The sequence below is a fragment of the Electrophorus electricus genome, chromosome 19 (assembly GCF_013358815.1).
Source record: "Electrophorus electricus isolate fEleEle1 chromosome 19, fEleEle1.pri, whole genome shotgun sequence".
Lineage (NCBI taxonomy): Eukaryota > Metazoa > Chordata > Actinopteri > Gymnotiformes > Gymnotidae > Electrophorus > Electrophorus electricus.
Window position 1 is genome coordinate 1,375,538 of NC_049553.1, and position 19,402 is coordinate 1,394,939.

General features: G+C 40.8%; 2 protein-coding genes across 2 annotated transcripts in view; both read left to right on the forward strand.

Moving 5' to 3' along the window:
• Positions 1-12,382, forward strand: part of colec12 (collectin sub-family member 12) — a 31,388-nt gene extending 19,006 nt beyond the window's left edge. The window contains exons 5-23 of the mRNA XM_035519734.1: positions 83-1,126; positions 1,226-1,753; positions 3,207-3,349; positions 3,574-3,683; positions 3,799-3,877; positions 5,812-5,908; positions 6,774-6,858; positions 6,980-7,055; positions 7,254-7,349; positions 7,441-7,587; positions 8,469-8,559; positions 8,656-8,851; positions 9,028-9,122; positions 9,329-9,417; positions 9,644-9,731; positions 9,869-9,923; positions 10,075-10,225; positions 10,326-10,459; positions 10,553-12,382. Of these exons, the coding sequence (XP_035375627.1) occupies positions 83-1,126; positions 1,226-1,753; positions 3,207-3,349; positions 3,574-3,683; positions 3,799-3,877; positions 5,812-5,908; positions 6,774-6,858; positions 6,980-7,055; positions 7,254-7,349; positions 7,441-7,587; positions 8,469-8,559; positions 8,656-8,851; positions 9,028-9,122; positions 9,329-9,417; positions 9,644-9,731; positions 9,869-9,923; positions 10,075-10,225; positions 10,326-10,459; positions 10,553-10,745 (3,497 nt within the window). The 3' untranslated portion in view covers positions 10,746-12,382. The remainder of the gene's footprint in view (positions 1-82; positions 1,127-1,225; positions 1,754-3,206; positions 3,350-3,573; positions 3,684-3,798; positions 3,878-5,811; positions 5,909-6,773; positions 6,859-6,979; positions 7,056-7,253; positions 7,350-7,440; positions 7,588-8,468; positions 8,560-8,655; positions 8,852-9,027; positions 9,123-9,328; positions 9,418-9,643; positions 9,732-9,868; positions 9,924-10,074; positions 10,226-10,325; positions 10,460-10,552) is intronic.
• A 97-nt stretch (positions 12,383-12,479) lies between these two features.
• On the forward strand, positions 12,480-17,819 carry si:dkey-32m20.1 (transmembrane protein 236). The gene is made up of 4 exons (XM_027014603.2): positions 12,480-14,444; positions 14,612-14,684; positions 15,348-15,471; positions 17,125-17,819. Exons 1-4 carry the CDS (start codon positions 14,191-14,193, stop codon positions 17,733-17,735), a joined length of 1,062 nt encoding a protein of 353 aa, XP_026870404.2. The 5' UTR covers positions 12,480-14,190; the 3' UTR covers positions 17,736-17,819.
• The last annotated feature ends 1,583 nt before the right edge of the window (positions 17,820-19,402 follow it).

Here is a 19,402-nt window from a genome sequence, read left to right on the forward strand (position 1 = left end):
AAGTCATGAAAGGCATTCTGTTTTGTGCCATTTATACATGCTTGGTTAATGGTTAATTTTTGATGTACACTTTTACATGCAGATGATCAGACTGGTGAAAAGTCAGAGAATGCCACAAGTGAAATAATGTCCTTTAAAACAGACATCCAGACATTGCAGAACCAAATTAATGATATCGCCCTGAATGCATCTAGCAATAGGGCAACTCTGGAAGAGCTACAGCGGGCAGGGGAGATCATGCAGAATGGACACCTTTCACTAAAGGAGCTTCTGGAGAACAATGCAAACACCATCCGCAATGTCAACTACACCCTGAACACATACAACAACCTGATTGGTGGGCTGAAGAAGGACACAGAACGGCTACAATTGGAGCTGGAGGAGCAGACAAGAGAGCAGAGCCGATCCACCCACAGCATCAATACTCTTAACTTCACCCAGAGCCAGCAGAGGAACCTCATCAGCTCCCTCCAGAGGTCAGTGGAGGACACCAGCCAAGCAGTCCAGAAGCTGAAGAATGACTACCAGAGTTTGCAGCAGGTATCCAGGCAAACTAAATCTGATGCTGACTGGCTAAGGGAGAAGGTGCAGAATCTCCAGGCACTCGCTGCTAACAACTCAGTGCTGGCCCGCTCTAACAGTGATGCTCTGGAGGACATGTCCTCTCAGCTTGGCTCTCTATCTGAGCAAGTACAGAATGCCTCAGCTGTCACTGATAGTCATGACCAAAGTCTGCATGAGCTCATGGACCGGCAGCGAGACCATGACAATGCCACCTCCAACAGGTTTGATGCTTTAGAGGCACGCCTGGACCACAATGAGCAAGACATGGACCGCATCACAGGGAATGTCAGCTTTGCTACACAGCTGCTGGGAGCCATCAGCACTGACCTGAATGGCCTTCGCAGCTGTGCAAAAACATTGACATGGCACTCAGACCTACTGGTATCCCTTAACAGCAGTGTACTGGAGGCCAGGGCAGACAGCACTGAGCTCAAAGCCCAACAAGAGGAGCTCACCACTAGGCTCGACAAGGAAGTGAGCAGCCTCTCCATAGTCATGGAGGAGATGAAACTGGTGGACAGCAAACACTCGCAACTAATCACCAATTTCACCATTCTTCAAGGTAGTGGTTTCATCTGTTCCTAGAATGTTTGGTTTAGTAATGAGAAATGATGGAATTTTAATTAATGATATTCTTTAATTAATGATATTCTGTTTACAGGACCCCCTGGTCCTAGAGGCCCTCGTGGGGATAGAGGACCCCAGGGGCCTGCAGGGAAAACAGGTGAGAAAGGTGATGTTGGGGAAAAAGGTGCACCGGGTATACCAGGGCCTAAAGGAGACAAAGGGATGCATGGACCTCAAGGGGTCTCAGGCTTCCAAGGACCCCCTGGACCAAGAGGAAATCCTGGGTCAAAGGGCTCCCGAGGATCAGGGGGTAGGGCTGGGCCTCCAGGAGACAAGGGTGACCCTGGTCTGCCTGGGCTTGCTGGCAGAGATGGTCAGCCAGGGTCTCAGGGACCCCAGGGGCCACCAGGTCCCACAGGCCCAGCAGGACCTGAAGGACCACAAGGACCACCGGGGCCAGCTGGCCCTGTTGGTCCTCATGGACCATCTGGACCACCTGGACCACCTGGACCACCTGGACCAAGTAGACCTCCTCCCCAAGTGGCAAAATCTTTGCCCCCAGTAGGACCACAAAGTTCAGTGTCCCGCCAAGTCCAAGAACCCCCTCCCTCCAATGCACCAGGTAAAACCTTTTACTTTATAAGAGAACCCTTTGTAATCTTGAAGTTTGTTAAAAATTGTATCAAAATTGACAGCACAGACTAGCACCTTTGCTCTAAAATACAGTGCCCTCCACAAATATTGATACCCCTTGTAAACAGCAGATTATAACAAACAGTAGCTATTGCTTATCCTTTTATTTCTTTCAAATTATTTGAAGAGCAATGATTGAAATAGAAATATTATCATGAAAAAAATATCTTTTACAACCCACAAGTGCCGAAATTGATGGCACCCCTAGACATTTTTATGAATGAAATCTAATTGTGTGTAGTGTCAATATAGACAAATGTCCAGGCATATTCTTAGACTCTCCAGTTGCTGTAAACCTCTTAGTTTTAGTCCTGACAGTGGAAATGTAAGTGATGTATTCTCTGGTCTTGATGGTCTTGATGGAGTGTTGGAAAATTAAGGGAATTTGGCCTCATATGTAAACCCTAGTGAAATAGGAATTCATGACCTTTTGGGTGTTCCTAATCACTACAGTGAATCTTAAAACATAAAATATGGATGGGGAATATACTTTGTTTTGGAGGATGGTTTAAATTCAGCATGGACCAAATAATCTGCAAGAATCACAGCTGAAGAATTGCAGACATTAGATCTTGGAGTCAAAATGTAATCAGATGCCATACATAACCACAAGTTGTTTGGGGGATTTGCCAAAAGAAAGTCTCTGATGTCAAGGATAAACAAACCCAGATGCCCACAGTTTGCCTGATGCTACTTGACCTTTGTGGGACTGAATTCAGATGAGACCAAAATAGATCTTTTGTGGCAACAAACATCATATGCAGAAAAATACTTTATTCCCACTGTGAAATTTGGTGGTGGAATCTGCGATGTTGTGGGCTTGTGAATTAATGCAAAGAGCAGGGTGCACAAGCAGGACCTTGAAAACTTAAGGATTTGATTGAATGGACTCGGATCCTTTGCTATGTGTTCTCCGATCTCATTAAGCAGTATAGGAGAAGAGTCAGAGGGGAAGTTGCATAATATAGTAAATGAAGGGGTGCCAACAATTGAGGCACACAGATTTGAGTAAAGATTTATTTCATGAAAAGATTTAGGTTTTTCCATTTCAATCATTGTACTTCAAATAAAGGCTATATCTTATATTTTGTTAATAATTTGAATGAAAGATGAAGAAAAGTGTTTTTACAGCGCATTTCACTCAATGTGTACCAGGGCTGTCAGTACTTGTGCAGAGCACTAAATTTTTATGGATGTAATTAGACTTTAACCTACATATATAACATAACAAATGTGCATATAATTGCATTCATAAGACATTTCATTGTGTTTTCATTGTGTCATCGTGAGCTGCTATAACAATGTCTAATTTATCATTTTTTGTGCATTTTTTTTTCAAGGATATAAAACATGACATCTTTTGTTTTCCTTTTCCTCCTTAGGATGTTCACCTCAATGGAAGAGCTACAGAGACAAATGCTACTACTTCTCAGCTCCTTCAGAGAGACTGAGTTTTGCTGAGACAAAAGAAACATGCAAAAACAAGACCTCTTCTATGCTTATTATTAGGGATGAGGATGAGCAGGTAGGTTTTGTGTTAGATTTCTATATTTAACTGTATTTTACTAGTTCCAATCTAGTTTTCTGGATTCAGGTTAAAGCTAGTTTAATTCAAACACTGCTTTATCTGGTTTTTGTTTTTTTTTTTGTTTTTTTTTTGGAATGTCTGAAGTGCTTCTGCTCAAAACCTATTTAATAGAAATGTATTTTCATGTACTGGAATACATATATAAATCTGTTTTGTACCAGCTTTGGATACGGAAGCAAATTGCAGGAAAGGGTTACTTTTGGCTGGGTCTTACAGACATTGTAGAGGAAAACATTTGGAGATGGGTAGATGGAACACTCCCCACCTTTACGTGAGCAACATTTACACATACATACCAACACATTTACTTTAACTATTTGTGCACCAGTCTCTTTGTGAACCTATTACATACAGTAGCTCTTCCCAATGTATGCGTCCCCCACTAGGAATTGGAAACAAGGCCAGCCTGATAACTGGAGCCACGGCCATGAAGAGGGCGAGGACTGTGCAGGGCTCATTCATGAGGCCAACTGGAATGACTTCTTCTGCACGGATCGCATTGGATTTATTTGTGAACGTACTGTTGAGAGTATGTGATCATTTCACAGACAACCTATGATATGTTTATTCTATTTGAAAACTACTGTACACCAAAAACTGTTTGTTTACTCACTCCATGGAAAAGCTTAAATTCATCATTGTTTTCTACAGAAATGGTTCCAGTTTTATAGCAAACATTGCTGAGCTAAGAGAAGACTGGATATGACAATCAGGGAGATTGCTCAAGTGGCCTCTGTTGCATGACTTCCTTCCAATACAAGGACCAACATGGCCTTGCCAAGAGACAATTTCAGTGATAGCTGTTGGACAGGAAAGAAGACAACAACAAATCGGCAATAATCAGCAATTTGTCGAGGTCGCAAACTGTTGTACAATTAGACATACATATTACCAGTCATGTTCATGTCTAAATATGATATAAAAATGGAAAAGCTGTAATGTATTTTAAATATACAATTGTAAATAGCTTTTATAAATCTTTTTACTTAATGATATAAAATTTATCCGACAGTAATCTAGTGCAATATAATGAACTATGCAGCAAACTAGAATCTCCTAATGTCATAAGCTACACACAGTATAAAGCAATAATTTCAATAATTGTAAACAGGCTGTTTTTCACACAAGTACTAGGTTACATTTTTTGTGATTTTTTATAAAATTTGAAATCTCAGTGATATAATGTATGATGAATGGATCCCTACAATCTTTCAAATATATACAGTACATATGTATAAAATAGTTTGAACATGCATTTGGTGTATAGATGTAACCATCATAAAAGGTAGCCTAAGTTGATTTTATCTGAAATAAAATATAGCAAATATTTTTCATTACTTTTCTAAGATATAATGTGAATTATTTTGTTGCAAGTGAAAATATGTTTATGATCTTTAATGTGATTGACTGTATAGGCCTGATGGAATTACCACATATTGTAGGAGACCTTGAATGAGACCTTGTGCTCAGGAAATGGTCAACTAATTCCTGGCCTTTTCTACAAGTTTTCTATAAGTTTGGGAACTTTGATTGTATTATGAAAGTTATTGGAAAACATTGTCATGAAAATGTAGAAATTTTGCTATAACCTACATGAGTTAACACTTTGCTTGTTGTTTTATGCATCACATTTTTATCTGCCATGTTTTGTCTTTGCACAGCAAGACAACACGTTCTGTAGGCCAAATTATGTCTACAGCGTAGAGTACATTGAATCCTTTTAGTCGCATTGTCTAACTTTCAACAATGACCTGTGCACAGACATAAACACTGAATGTGTAGCATGAAACATGTTATTAAATCAAATGTGTAGTTTTTTTCTCTTTCTCTCTGGAGGTGTGTGTGTGTGTGGGGGGGGGGGGGGGGTTAGCATGTCCCTCCCCAAAGTTGAGGACGTAAACAAAATATCTCTCTTTCTTCCTGTATATCCCTACTAGTCCTCTTTATTATAGATAGCCTTATTCGAATTGTAGTTGTGTATTTTCTGGCCTTTGCCAGTATGATTTTGCAGAAATAACATGATAACGACTTTAATACAACGGGTCATCCACAAAAAGGGAGGGATTTCTTTTGAAGAGTGTGCGAAAAATAGGTCAGTCATGTGACCTAGCCTAAATCATATGATCGTAGGGCGATTATTTAAAAAAACGTATTGTGTTTCTTTTCGCACTCAGGTATAAATATAACAATAGGGACATGTTATATTACAGACGCAGGAGTAAGTGAGTTACGCTGGCAGATGCAATGACGTCACAGCGAGGGCAGGTTCAGCGGGTGCCCTGCTTCCTACCCACAATGCAACGCGTTTTGCTGCTAAGGAGAGACAATTTCACTGTTTAGATTTGCCTCCACTTTTTATTATGTATATTCATTTATCATCTACGTTCTGACAGAAAGAGGTAAAAAGAGGACCAGGTTCAGATATATCGGCTGCTGTTCTTGTTTACGCCACGGCAATGCCTCTTTTCACGTCCAATCCCTTTGATCAAGATGTTGGTAAGTTGGGTAAATGTAGCTAACTAGCTAGGAAACCCTGTATTAGCTTGTTATGCTAGCTAGCAAACCTATACTGGTGCTAGCATGGTTTCACGTTTGATTTGGTTTGTGTCGGCATTTTTGTCTCTGGTGAAGTAACGCTAATGCAAAAGACAACAGCTGGACAATGCTATTCCTTAACATTTGTGTGTTTGTACCTGTCCCATATCCTTGACGTGACTAACGATAGCGATAGTTAGCTATCTATCTTAGCTAAGTTACGTTAGCTAGCTGTTATAAGCTCGTCATGTCAGGTGTGTAGCTAGCTATTTGGCTAAGTTATCATTTTCTGTGTGTAAGCAACACACTTGGACCAGTAGATAAATGAGCAGGTATGTTATTCTACGTCAGAACCCAGTGAATGGTGAAATATTTGTCTCTCGCTGTGGCAATAATTTGGACTTTGATCAAAAATCTAGCTGCAGTGACACTGCAAATGTTGAACTCGAATGAAAGGTAGCTACGTAACGTTAGCGGGCTAGCTAGCGTGATTAGCTAACTTATATGGCAGAAAGAGCTAGCTAGCTAGCATAGCATAGCTAGCCCTTTCTCCCCTGGTTTCTCTAATGCACAGATTCACCCAAAATTCAACATGGAAGTGATAAAGTGGTGCAGGTGCCATAATTATGGATAACACCCATCAGCGTTAGTCTATCATTTTATTGGGCTAAAATATTTTACCAGTCATGGTTTCTAATATTGCAAATGAATGCACTGTGTCAAGTGCATTCACAAATCTGGCCCAGTATAGTTTATTGCATAGTTGTCCATCAGTACATGCTTTTTGCGCGTGTGGAGATTGATTTGCCTCAATGTTCATCTTCAGAGAAAGCGACCAGTGAGATGAATACAGCTGAAGACTGGGGCCTCATACTGGACATATGTGATAAAATTGGGCAGTCACGTACTGGGTTAGTCAAATCCATCACCTGCCCATTTTTGTGATATATGTTTATTTGTATCGCTTGTGTGGCTTGTGAAGCTTGTGAAGACTGCAGTATATCAGAAGAGATTATTTCTTCTAATTTATAGACCTAAAGAATGCCTACGCTCTATAATGAGGAGAGTAAACCACAAGGATCCCCATGTAGCCATGCAAGCCCTTACTGTAAGTATTTGATATTTATTTGCCCATCTTGAAGTGATTTTGGTCTTACTAATGTCCTTTGGTCAAGCTCAAGATGTGTCTTCTTTATTGAAGACTGCGGTTCAATGCAATAAAAATATCTAAAGTCTAAGAAGTAAAGAAAATCGTATTTTGCATGTACAGCTAACTTTTGTACTGAATATATGTCCTCACATCCAGTTATTAGGTGCCTGTGTGTCAAACTGTGGAAAAATATTCCATTTGGAGGTATGCTCCAGAGAGTTTGCCAGTGAAGTTAGCAATGTCTTAAACAAGGTATGCATACTCATTTATTAGAGTAGTCTTTTCCTTGTTCCTCAGTCTCTTAGCCAGGCCCCAAACTGAGGCATAAGTCTCATTTGTTCAGGGCCACCCTAAGGTGTGTGAGAAGCTCAAGGCCCTTATGGTGGAGTGGGCAGAGGACTTCCGAAATGATCCCCAGCTCAGCCTTATATCTGCCATGATCAAGAACCTGAGGGAGCAGGGCGTCACCTTTCCTGCTGTTGGCTCCCAGGTTAGCACACTAACACTGTGTACTGGTCTCCCCTTCTGTTCTTATCTTCCAGTAATCACTGGTCCCTTTTCGGAGGGTTACTGGGAGAGGACAGGAATCTGTGTGGTAGGGCTCAGTGCAAATTTCAGTGTCATGGTGATGAATGCTAAAGGAGACCTTACACTCATTTGCATAAATATTGAAGGGAGTTGAGTGACCCTTTAAATAGACCTATATTTTATAATCACTTTCTATAACATGCAATACACTGGAGCATAACAATGGTTTATGGGCTATGCTGTTTTGTCAAAATTATTCTTAAGTTACAACCCCAGCAGTCTGATGACTAAATAGAAAAATGCAGTCCAATTATAACACAAATTAGGGTTGGTGACTTCCAGAATAGACAAAAATGGGTCAGCCTTCACCAGAGTATTCTGCAATCTCTAAAGATCCCTATAAAGTGCCAGAATCACAATTTGTTCATTTGTATATGCACAGGATTTTCAAGGAATGGTGAGGCCATTTTTTTTAGAATTACAAGAGAGATTAAATCTGGTACACCAGGAATTCTGACAGCTAATTGGATGAACAACAATCTGTAATACCAAACAAAACCTTCCCCGCAGCATTGTCATGATTTTGTTTTTGTTTTTTATTATTATTATTATTATTATTATTGCTGTTAGTGCTCACCATTTTCCTTTGGATGAATTCTATTATTGATTGGTTCAATAATTATTATGTTAGTGTATTCATTTTGTGTTACTATGTTCGTGTTATATTTATTTTGGAATATATAGGTGACACTTGGTGATCTGTACTGAAACTTTATTTTGGAAATGTGCAAATGCATTGTATGGGATAGCTGATTTGTGAAATCAGTTTTGTGATACTTGCAGGCTGCCGAACAAGCTAAGGCCAGTCCTGCACTAGTGGCTAAAGATCCAGCAACATCCACAAACAAAAAAGAAGAGGAGGACCTGGCTAAAGGTCTGTCTCTCAGTCTGTCTATATTATAAATATATGCACATGACAAATGTAGACGATTGAGATTGGTCTTGTTCTTTCTCCTTCCTCTGTGTGCAGCGATTGAGCTGTCTTTGAAGGAGCAGCGTCTCCAGCCACAGACCGCCCTCTCTGGGCTGTACCCCAGCGCCAACAGCCTCCTCCCCTCCCACAAACCCGAGGGCCGAAAAGTTCGGGCCATCTATGACTTTGAAGCAGCAGAGGACAACGAGCTCACTTTCAAATCTGGCGAGATGATCACCATCTTAGATGACAGGTTGCCCTTCACCTTGACCAGTGCTCGAACTGAAACTCAACATCTCACTTCACAGATGTGTTTTACTCCGCATTTGCCATGTAGTGCTATATGTTATATTGTACATAGCAGAAGTTGCTGTAAGTGGCCTGGCTTGTATGATTTGCTTGTATGATGAGATGCTTTCTTTGTCACAGTGACCCTAACTGGTGGAAAGGTGAGACATATCAGGGTGTGGGGCTCTTTCCGTCAAACTTTGTGACAGCAGACCTAACAGCAGAACCAGAGATGAGTGAGTAGAGTGACTTGCTTTGTCAAACTTCTAACGTCTAGCCAGCATTAATTTCCTTATCTCATAGGAAGCCCTTTTTAAAGACTTTCTATGCAGTCTGAATTGTCTCATCTTCACTGTCCTGCCTATGTCATGGTCAGATTATAGGCTCCTAGAGCTACTTTCCCTACTCCCTCGCATGTATGCATTTGTCTTCTTCTAATAAGTAAAAACGGAAAAGAAGACGGTGCAGTTCAGCGAGGACATCCAGGTCGAGACCATTGAACCAGAACCAGAGCCAGTCTACATAGATGAGGTGAGGGCTCCTCTAAGTCCTTTTTTTTTTATCTCTTGCCAGGCACAAGTCTTTGAAATGAGGGAAAACTAAAATGCATAATGTCATATTCAACATGGTAGCTCGTTCATGGCCTGCGGAAGTCCTGATCATGGGCAGTACCTGCATTAATTTTAGTACCTCAGAAGGGCCCTGATCCCATATGTGCGCTACTGGGTCACTTTTGGTGTGCTGTAAACACTTGCAGGAGAAAATGGACCAGCTGCTCCAGATGATCCAGAGTGCAGATCCGACGGACAACCAGTCCGATGCCTGTGAGCTCCTACAGCTGGAGGGTAAGGCACAGCACAGCCACCTGCAGACCACATACTGTATGGACCATCTGATACCCTCTACTAGGATCTGTTTTCTCAGAGTGTTTTGTTTTTTTTTGTTTTTTTTTTTCCCCCCCTCTCCTCCTCCTCCACTTCAGGTGCCTGTAACCAAATGGGTCCACTCATTGATCAAAAACTTGAAGAGATCGACAGGTATCCAGATGCAGAAAGAGCTCAAGATCACAAATGTAGCTTTTTAAAATGTTTTGAAAACCTGAAAGTGTGAGATTGTGACATGCTGCTGCAGGGCTTGGAGGTGTTCTTCATCGTCTCTCTCACTGACTGATGTGCTGTGTGCTTTCAGGAAGCACTCAGAGTTGTCTGAGCTTAACGTGAAGGTCATGGAGGCTCTGTCGCTGTATGCCAAGTTGATGAATGAAGATCCAGTGTATGCCATGTATGCCAAGCTGCAGAGCCAGCAATACTACATGCAGCAGCCCAATGCCACCCAGCAGGTGAGGAGCTCGCAGGGCGTGCTGTGACCAGCATGAAATGGGGCAAATGACTGCAATGCTCACTCGCTCTCAATGTGTGTGTGCCCACCCCCCCCAACAGGTGTACCCTGGGCAGGTGGCACCAGGCCAATATAGCATGACTGGCTCAGGGGTGCAAGGTTACAGTGTTCCTGTCGAGCAGCTTCCTGCTATGAACCAGCCAGCCACTGCCATGCCAGGCCAGGCAGCCCCCAGGTACCCACACCGCACTGAACTGATCTCCACAAAATACTCCCTTTATGAGACTTATTTCATTTGAAAACTAATTTCTGTGTCTCTGTCCCCTAGCGATGTTCACATGTATATGGGCCAGCCTGCAGTGTACAGCGCTACCCCAGCTGAGGTACAGGCATACCAGAGCAGTGCCAGCGGGCCGGCCGGCCTGTCCCAAACGCCCAGCTACAACACCCCCGCCAACCAGAGCCTTCCCAACCCCACAGACACCCAACAGAGCCCTTATCCGGAAAAGGCCCTCTTATAGGACCCACAGAGACTGATCTCTCTCAATCAGATACAAACAAACACACTCACGCGTGCATGAGTGAACACCCACACTTATGAACAAACAGGTGATACATGCAAGTTGACACTAAAACAATATGACTAAAGGTCATACATGACTGGTCAATGTTCCTAGCTTACCATCAGTCTCAGTATAAATAAATCACCTCAATTTGTCAACAGTCCCATCTAGACACTAAAGAAGCACCCACAAAACACACTAAATCTGACCACATAGAAAGGTGCCAGATATTGACTACTGAAGTTATATTGTGCAATTTGAAGAATGTCATCTCAGCATATTCTCTCTTTTGTTCTTTCTTGCTCTTTTATAATACGGTGGTTGAATGAAGATGGAAACTAAGGTACATGACTTTTCTGGTAGTGTCCTTACTCTAACTAAGAGTCTTTTTCTTGTTCCAGGAAGGCTGAAAAACATTAGTGAGAGCATGCAAATATTGTACATACTTTTCCCTAAAGGTTCAGAATTCCCAGTAGTTACAGGTGTTTGTTGCTGATGGGGTGCTTGGAAGGATTTCATCTCCCTTTGCTCTCATCATTGCTGAGCTTGACCGTGTGCATGAGAGAGAGAGAGTGGGGTGTGAGTTTGTGTACGGCCTTCTTGCAAGATCTTTTTCCAAACACTACAGTCACCCTTCTTTCCTCTGGGCCCATGTAGCACAGCACCCCCCATGATCTCTGAGTGGTGAGGTCCATACAGTAATACCCACACTTCATGGCAGGGTGGCACTGCCCACCTTCCCAGTGTCTTTAAACATTTCTTTACAGTGTTAAATTGATAGCATCTTGTTTGTAGTGTGCTTTTTTATTTATTTTGATAATGTTTTAAATATGCTGTACTTTAAAGTAATGAGAGAAAAAGGAAGATATTCTGCCTACACGTGGATGTGTATATATAAGAACTCCCATGTGTTGGAGCAGCTGTCTCTGAGAGGAGGAATGGACAGCAGTAATGTTGCTGAATGATGTCATGCACTTTTTATTTACCCTTCTGACTCACTGTCTTGAATTTCAGCTCAACTCTTAATATATTTCAACCCTAGAACTAACGTGGCTAAACAAAAAAATAATAATTAACCATTTAAAATATTTAGGCCCAGTGAGTTTCTAGATGCTTTTCAGTGCTCACCTAAAACAATTACCATGTATGTTTTAGAATGTCTTGAGTATTGTTCATTCAGAACTGGATGTGTACTGTGTATATGGGAAAGCTTGTTATGTACCAGAGTTTTATGCTTCAGTGAAGGCTGAGACTGAAAATGAAGTGAGTGAGTTCATTTGGGTCTGTTGGTATGAAGAACGGTGGCATGCTTTCTCTCTGCCTGTGGCATTGTCTGTGTAGATGGAGCATGTCAATCAAAAAGTTGCTGAGAAGCGGTTGACTTTGGACCATGAACATTTTCTAATGTGGCCCTCTGGTTATTCCACAAGGAGCCAGGATCCGGATGTAAACTTAACAGAGAAAAATGACTGTTTCTGTGTTTTAAAGGTTATACGTATATTGGTTCTGTTAAATGTATCTGGTTGTTTATGTACCATTTTAATCATCTGAATTAGTATTCACAATAAAACTAGGCCAGATGTACAGTCTATACAGTGCTGTGTTTCAGGGTTTATTAATCAGTTTTATTTGCCACACAGTTCTTTGTAAAACTAATCAATCCCCATAAGTTATGAAATTATTTTGCTTTACAAATCATATTCTCTTCCAGCCAGTATTTGTTCTATTGCAAACCAATATGCTCTTAAACTAAATTTTTAAAGTTCACATTTGTCAGCATCTTTTAAAAATGTATATTAAAACGTGAACAATGCTCCTTGCATAGGTACTCAACCCCTAGTACTTGATAGAATCACCTTTTTCTTCAAGAATAGCTTTAAGTCTGTTGGAGTAACTTGTTACCAGCTTTGCACACAATTTGGGAATGATTTTCACCCCTTGGCAGATTAGCTTCAGTTGTACAGGATAGTTGGATGATTGATCAGAAATTTTAACATAATGCTACAGATTCTTGACTGGATTAAGATCTAGACTTTAGCAATTGTAGATTTTTCACCATTCGGTCATCCTGTGTTGCATTGGTCTTGTGCTTGGGAGAATTGTCCTGCTGAAAGCTGCAGTTTCTTCCAGACTTTATTTTTATCATAGTAGGCCGATTGTGTATTTTGAGCCATCTACCTATCCTTCAGATCTATTAGTTTGAACAAGACATGCAGTCCCTGCAGGTGAATGGTATCCCCACATACTTCACTGTTGAGGGGGTGGTTGTTGAGGAATGTCCAGTGTTAGGTTTGTACCACAAATAGTATTTTGTATTTTAGCAGGGTCACTTTTTTATGCTTTCTGGGAAACCCTAGACATGCATTGATGTGATCTTTCCTCACAAGTGGCTTCTTTTGCCACATTCCCAGTTGTATACATAACTCTTGATACTGTTTGCTGGTGCACCTTCATTCCACTTACAGCCATTGAGCTCCGTACTCAGACTCTGAACTCAGCATGATTATTGGCCACTCAATCATTCAAAATCTCCTTTACCATGTTGCTGAGTTTTGAGAGGCGGCTTGTTCTAGGCCATGCCTAGGTGAAGTGATTCACTTTCAGTGCTCACTGGAAAATCCAAACACTTGGATATTATTTTGTGACCATGTCTCATCTTGTGCATATTAAGAAGTTTTCACAGTTTGTTTTCAGATTCACCATCTCACCAGTGGTTCTTGAATTAAATGCAAACATTTTAATGATTCACAGAAAGAGGTTAATTGTAAGCTAAATGTGTCCTTGTTAGGGCAGAATCTTTCATCTTAGCACAGGGGTGAATGCAAATGGAATTTTTCAGTTAGTAATTTGTCACAGAATATTATCTTACATAATAGCCAATTGAAATAAATAAAGTATTTGGAAATAAATTACATGTGAACAGAAATAATCATTTTTAATAATGACGTTTACCGCAATTTCCTGTTCCACTAGGGGGAAGTAGAGGTTTTATGTTTTTAAGAGCATGTATTTTATTGCAGCTTTTTTTAAGATTTAGATTTGCTTGTTACCAACAAACATATTTTAAGAGCTTGATATTTATTTTAAAATGCCCCGTTGACCTCATTTTGTACCTGTGTCAAAACCAAAAATCCAGACTGACGCCTATCTTTTTAAGACGTTTTTCAGTTTGGGCATTGACACTGACTAACTGTGGCCCCATAAAAGAGAAGCATGACTGCTTCATTACTTTGGCAATAAAATGAGTAGGACAGGGAGTGCAATGTAAGCAGTGCCAGAGTCCAGCGCACTCAGTCAGCCGTGCACTGGTTCAGCTGCTGTGTTGGGGATGGTGTTGGATGCAGCCAGCTTGGGGCTCACACTGACATTTCACTCCTAGGGAACTTGGAGATACACAGTCAGGATGCCCTCTGGGAGGACGATCAAACTCCTCCTCTACGAACTACTACAGTTCACGTGCCTGAGTGTGCCCATCTTTGTGGTTCTGGAGCGTTTTGCCTCCCTCATGAGGTCCGTGAGGCTCAATGATACTACAGCCTACTGGCTGGTGGTGTCAGTGTCTATAGCGTATGTGACCACTGTGACCCTGTTTATCTGGGTGCCACTGAAGTTCTTCATCCTGAAGTCCAGGAGCTTCATCACTGATGTTACTAACTGGTGAGCATACACGACTTTTGTCTCTGTGGGCCACACTAACCAAAGTAATAGAAAATTCTCTATATTCACATTCTAATATGTACTGATTACTGATACAAAAGTTATTTTCGTCTTGCGTATACTTGCATTTAATGTTTCCTCTGAATCAAAGACGCATGTTTTCACAGGCGCCCGGTCACGCTTGCTTTTACCCTTCTCAACACTTTGCCATGTTTTGCCGTTGTCCTTGCCATCTCACAGGTAAAACCATATTCAGGTGGTATTTTTAGCATGTTATTGCTGATAAACAACTCAAGGTTGTTCGATTCCACAGGAAATGAAAATGAAATAAAAGTTTTTGGAGCTGCATAAAGTTGTGATTGTGTGTGTGCGTGTGTGTGATCTGAAGGTTAAGGAACAACCCACCTGAATGTAGGGAGAAAAAGGGACAGACTTTTGTGTTACTCAGTAACCCATACCAAAAACAACAGATTTATTATTAACTCGAAACTTAGTTGTGGAATGTGAATAGTTTTCTGTTACAACCAGCAGTTTGCTTTGATTATGACTGTATAAGGTCACATGAGTATGTGAATGATAAGTGAATATAAAATCCCTTCCTTTAAGTAGTATTTCATGACCTAAGGAATCTATATCATCTATATCCTTACTGCAGTTTTCAGTACAAGACAGGATGTTCACACCAAGATTAGTACGTGGTCCCACAATATCACAAATTGGTTTCATACTACTCAGTTTAAAAATAAGGCTATAGCAAGAGAGTTGTTGATTAACACAGTGAAGATTCAGCACTTTTGGTTCTGGCTTAAACATTAATTAATGGTGGTATATTGATAGGCTGTAGGTATTTGTCCACCCCTGACATTCTGTCCTGAAAACTACATGCTGTTTCTGTTTGGACAGGTTCAGGTCCATGCAGGAATTTGCCATGACAATTTCAGTGAAGTCCCTGTCTCATTAGTGCTGTTTGCCCTTGTCTGCGTGGACATTGTGGAGAGAATTCGGCCATATCGCCTCTCAGGACCAGGTATTGGCAAGTGACTGATTTTTGACCAACTGTTAATATCAAGCAAATTTTGAGGGTTTTTTTTTTTCTTTGACTATTGTACTTACCCACTATTTTTATTTGTTATAGATAAAATATCTGAAAATGGACATTTCAGTCCATTCAGGGTTAACTGACTGAAATAAAAACTAATATGGAGTATAGAAAACTGCTACAGACTAAAAGTCTTTGATGAAATCAAAACTACTCGAGAAATATGCATTTCATTATCCGTGGTGCTATACTGATGCACTATAGTCTTGGCCAAAAGTTGAGACTAGCACAAATTTTGGTTTTCACAAAGTTTGCTGCTTCAGTTTTTATGGTAACAATTTGCATTAACTCTAGACTGTGAAGAGATATCAGATGAATTGCAATTAATTGCAAAGTCATTCCTTGCCGTGAAAATTAACTTAGTCACAAAAATTATTGTATTCTAGCCACTGCATTTCAGCCCTGCCACAAAATGGGACTGCTAACATCATTTCAGTGAGCTTCTCATTAGCTCAGGAGAAAGTTTTAATGAGGACAAGGCAGCTGATTTAATTCAACCATTTATCAAATCATGAAGAACTTCAAGGAGAGGGGTTCAATTGCAGTATGCCCAAGAAAGTCAAGAAAGTCCCAGGACCATCTCCTAAAGAGGATACACCTACAGGATCAGGTCACCACCAGTGCAGAGCTTGCTCAGGAATGGCAGGTCAGAAGGCAGGTGAGAGTGCATCTGCATGCACAGTGAGGCGAAGGCTTTTGGAGGATGGCTTGGTATCAAGAAAGGCAGCAAAGAAGCCACATATCTCCAAGAAAAACACCAAGGACAGACTGACATTCTGCAGGAAGTATAGGGATTGGACTGCAGAGGAATGGGGTAAAGTTATTTTTTTTGTGATGAAGCCCCTTTCAGACTGTTTGGGACATCTGGATAAATGATTGTCTGGAGAAGAAAAGGTGAGAGCTACCATGAGTCCTGTGTCATGCCAACAGTGATACATCCTGAGACCATTCATGTGTGGGTTTGCTCAAAATTTTGCCTAAGAACACTTCCATGAATAAGGAATGGTATCAGAACATCTCCCAACAATCCAGGAGCATTTTGATGATGAGCAATGCTTTTTCCAGCATGACGAAACACCATTTCACAAGGCAAAAGTTATAACCAAGTGGCTCGGTAAACAAAACATTGAAACTTTAGGTCCATGACCAGGAAACTCCCCAGATCTCAATCCCATTGAGAACCTGTGGTCAAGCCTCAAAAAGAGGGTGGACAAACAAACATAGAAACTGTGATCAACTCCAAGCATTAGACAAGAATGGGTTGCCATCAGTCAAGATTTTGCCCAGAAGCTGATACCCAGCATGACAAGGCGAATTACAGAAGTCTTTAAAAAGAAGGTTCAATACTAAACATTAAGACTTTGCTTAAACTGGATGTATTTGTCAATAAAAAGTTTTATAACATCTGAAATGCTTATAATTGTACTTCCCTATACCCTATATACAGCTGACAAAAGGATCTAAAAAAACTCAGGCAGTAAACTTCGTGAAAACCAACATTTGTGTCAGTCTCAACTTTTGGCAACGAATGTATAATAGGCTTTTAATTGAAGTTTTAAAATAGTTTTCTCTCATGGTTAGCTGATAATTTCGAGTCAGACTTGGAAGACCCTGGGCCTGTGCTGACTCACCTGGAGCAGGTGTCTTCTGTGTCGGCACAGCTGCAGACTAACGGAGGTGAAAACGGACCGACACTGAGGACAGAGTTCAGAATTGGGTCACCATCGGGACGTTTGGGAGACGTGGGCAGGTTCAGCGCCTCCCACTCTTCCAGTACAGCCTACCTGTACTCCAGGCAGTCTCACTCGGGTTCCCTCCACTTTTTATGGGTCAGAGACCCTCGGCATGAGCTCTTCATAGACACCTTCATGTTCTGGTTGGACACAGTGGAGATGGTTAGGGTGGCTGGCCTTGAGGCAGTCTTCTACTCAGCCTGGGCCTTTCCTACTTACATCCTGGCTTACCTCTCCATGCTGCGGGTGGTGCTAACTCCTAACAGTCCTGTACTGGCTGCACTGGGAGTACTGTTACAGGACATGCCCTTCCTGGTTCTGAGAATCTGTCTGATGGGGATCTTTGGTTATGTGACCCCAGTGCTTTATGTCATGAAGAACCTGCTTGGGTGCCTGTCATTTGTTTACTTCCTAAGGTTGACCAAACTGAAGATGTTTAAGAGAAGGAGTATGTTCTGAGGCCCACGAAGTGGCTTGCTTAAGGCTTGCTTTGGAATGGGAAAGTTAGAGATGGCCAACAAATAAACACATCACAAAATAGGCACAGAATTCTGTTTCTCTAAAATTACATCAGAGAAGATGATCGAGTGCTGCAAGTCTACACATTACATGTATTTATGCTTAGCTATATAAGTCTATGAGATCCTATGCTGTCCTAACTATATTAGTTAACAATAGAAATAACATCAGAGATGATTTGCAACCTCTTAAAAAGTATTATGTTCTATCCAGTCTAAATGAACAGTCTACAAACTGGACAACTTGGACACTGTGGGTAGCTACTGCAGCTTATTTGATTTCATAATTATTTGCTATTCATCTTCAACAACTATGTCCATGGTCTAGCACAAATTCAGTTTTATATCTTGACATTTTATTAAAGAAATGTTATGATTGCCTGGATTCCATGACTCCTTGAATTTTAATCCCAAAAGTTATCCTGCTTCAATATACTCCACTACAAACTCTACTTATGCTGTTTTGAAGCTGCTGGGAATATACTTGACCTTGTTCTCCAAAAATTATTTGCTTATGAAATAAAACAAACCTGCATTCTCTGAGCAGCTTTTTAAAACTACACTACAACTTTGGCAAAATAATTTATATTGACCAACAAATTAAAACAACCCACCCTTTACCATTTTTGTCACACATATATAACATTACATTGCTAGCAGCAATATATAACTCCCAGAAGATCTTAATCCTTGTGATGCACAAAATACACAACAGAATTAACACAGCTTCATTCCTCTCCCCACCTGTCTAACAGTGTGGCCCTGGATAACTCTAACCTTGTGGTGGGTGTCCTCTGTCTAAGATCAGGGAGATAGTTGGCGCAGTGTGTGGAGAGAACAAACACACAGACACATACATACTCCCACTGTATTTTTCCTTCACCTTTAAAAACCTCTCACAATCTATAGAAGGGCCCTGCCTCAATACACCTAATCAAATAATTGAAGAATTTCTGCACAATAGTGACAGCAAAAAAAAAAAAAAAGAACTTCGCAGGGACATTTATATAATATATACATACTTATGTTGCCCATCAAAATCAGTAATAGTTTTTGTGTTTATTTAAGTTTACTCCTATATGCACTCACTGGCCACTTTATTAGGTACACCTGTTCAACTGCTTGTTAATGTTAATATCTAATCAGCCAATAACATGGCAGCAACTCAGTGCATTTAAGCATGTAAACATGGGTGAGGTGATCTCACACCGAGGTTCAAACTGAGCATCAGAATGGGAAACAAAAGTAATTTAAGTGACTTTGAATGTGGTTGTTGGTGCTAGATTGGTTGGCATGAGTATTTCATAGACTGCTGATGTACTGAAATTTTCAAACACAACCAAGATCAGCAGTTAAGTTACCAGACTAGTAAATGGAAGGTTTTCAGTTCAAGCTCCACCATCACCAAGTTACCACTTTTGGGTGCCTGAGCGAGGCCCTTAATCTTAAATAGTTTGAACTGTACTTGGGCACAGTTGTATGTTGCTTTGAATAAAAGAATTTGCTAAATGCTGCAAATGTAAACATGCAATTTACAAAGAATGGTCAAAAAAGATAAAATATCCAGTGTGTCAGTTCTCTGGGAAAGATATGTTTTGTTGATGTCAG

What these genes read in the sequence shown, in the direction of transcription:
- si:dkey-32m20.1 (XM_027014603.2), top strand. Translation starts at nt 14,191, where the DNA reads ATGCCCTCTGGGAGGACGATCAAACTCCTCCTCTACGAACTACTACAG. An exon ending in ATCACTGATGTTACTAACTG is followed by an intron (nt 14,445 to 14,611) that starts GTGAGCATACAC and finishes ATGTTTTCACAG; the next exon opens with GCGCCCGGTCACGCTTGCTT. An exon ending in ATATCGCCTCTCAGGACCAG is followed by an intron (nt 15,472 to 17,124) that starts GTATTGGCAAGT and finishes TCTCATGGTTAG; the next exon opens with CTGATAATTTCGAGTCAGAC.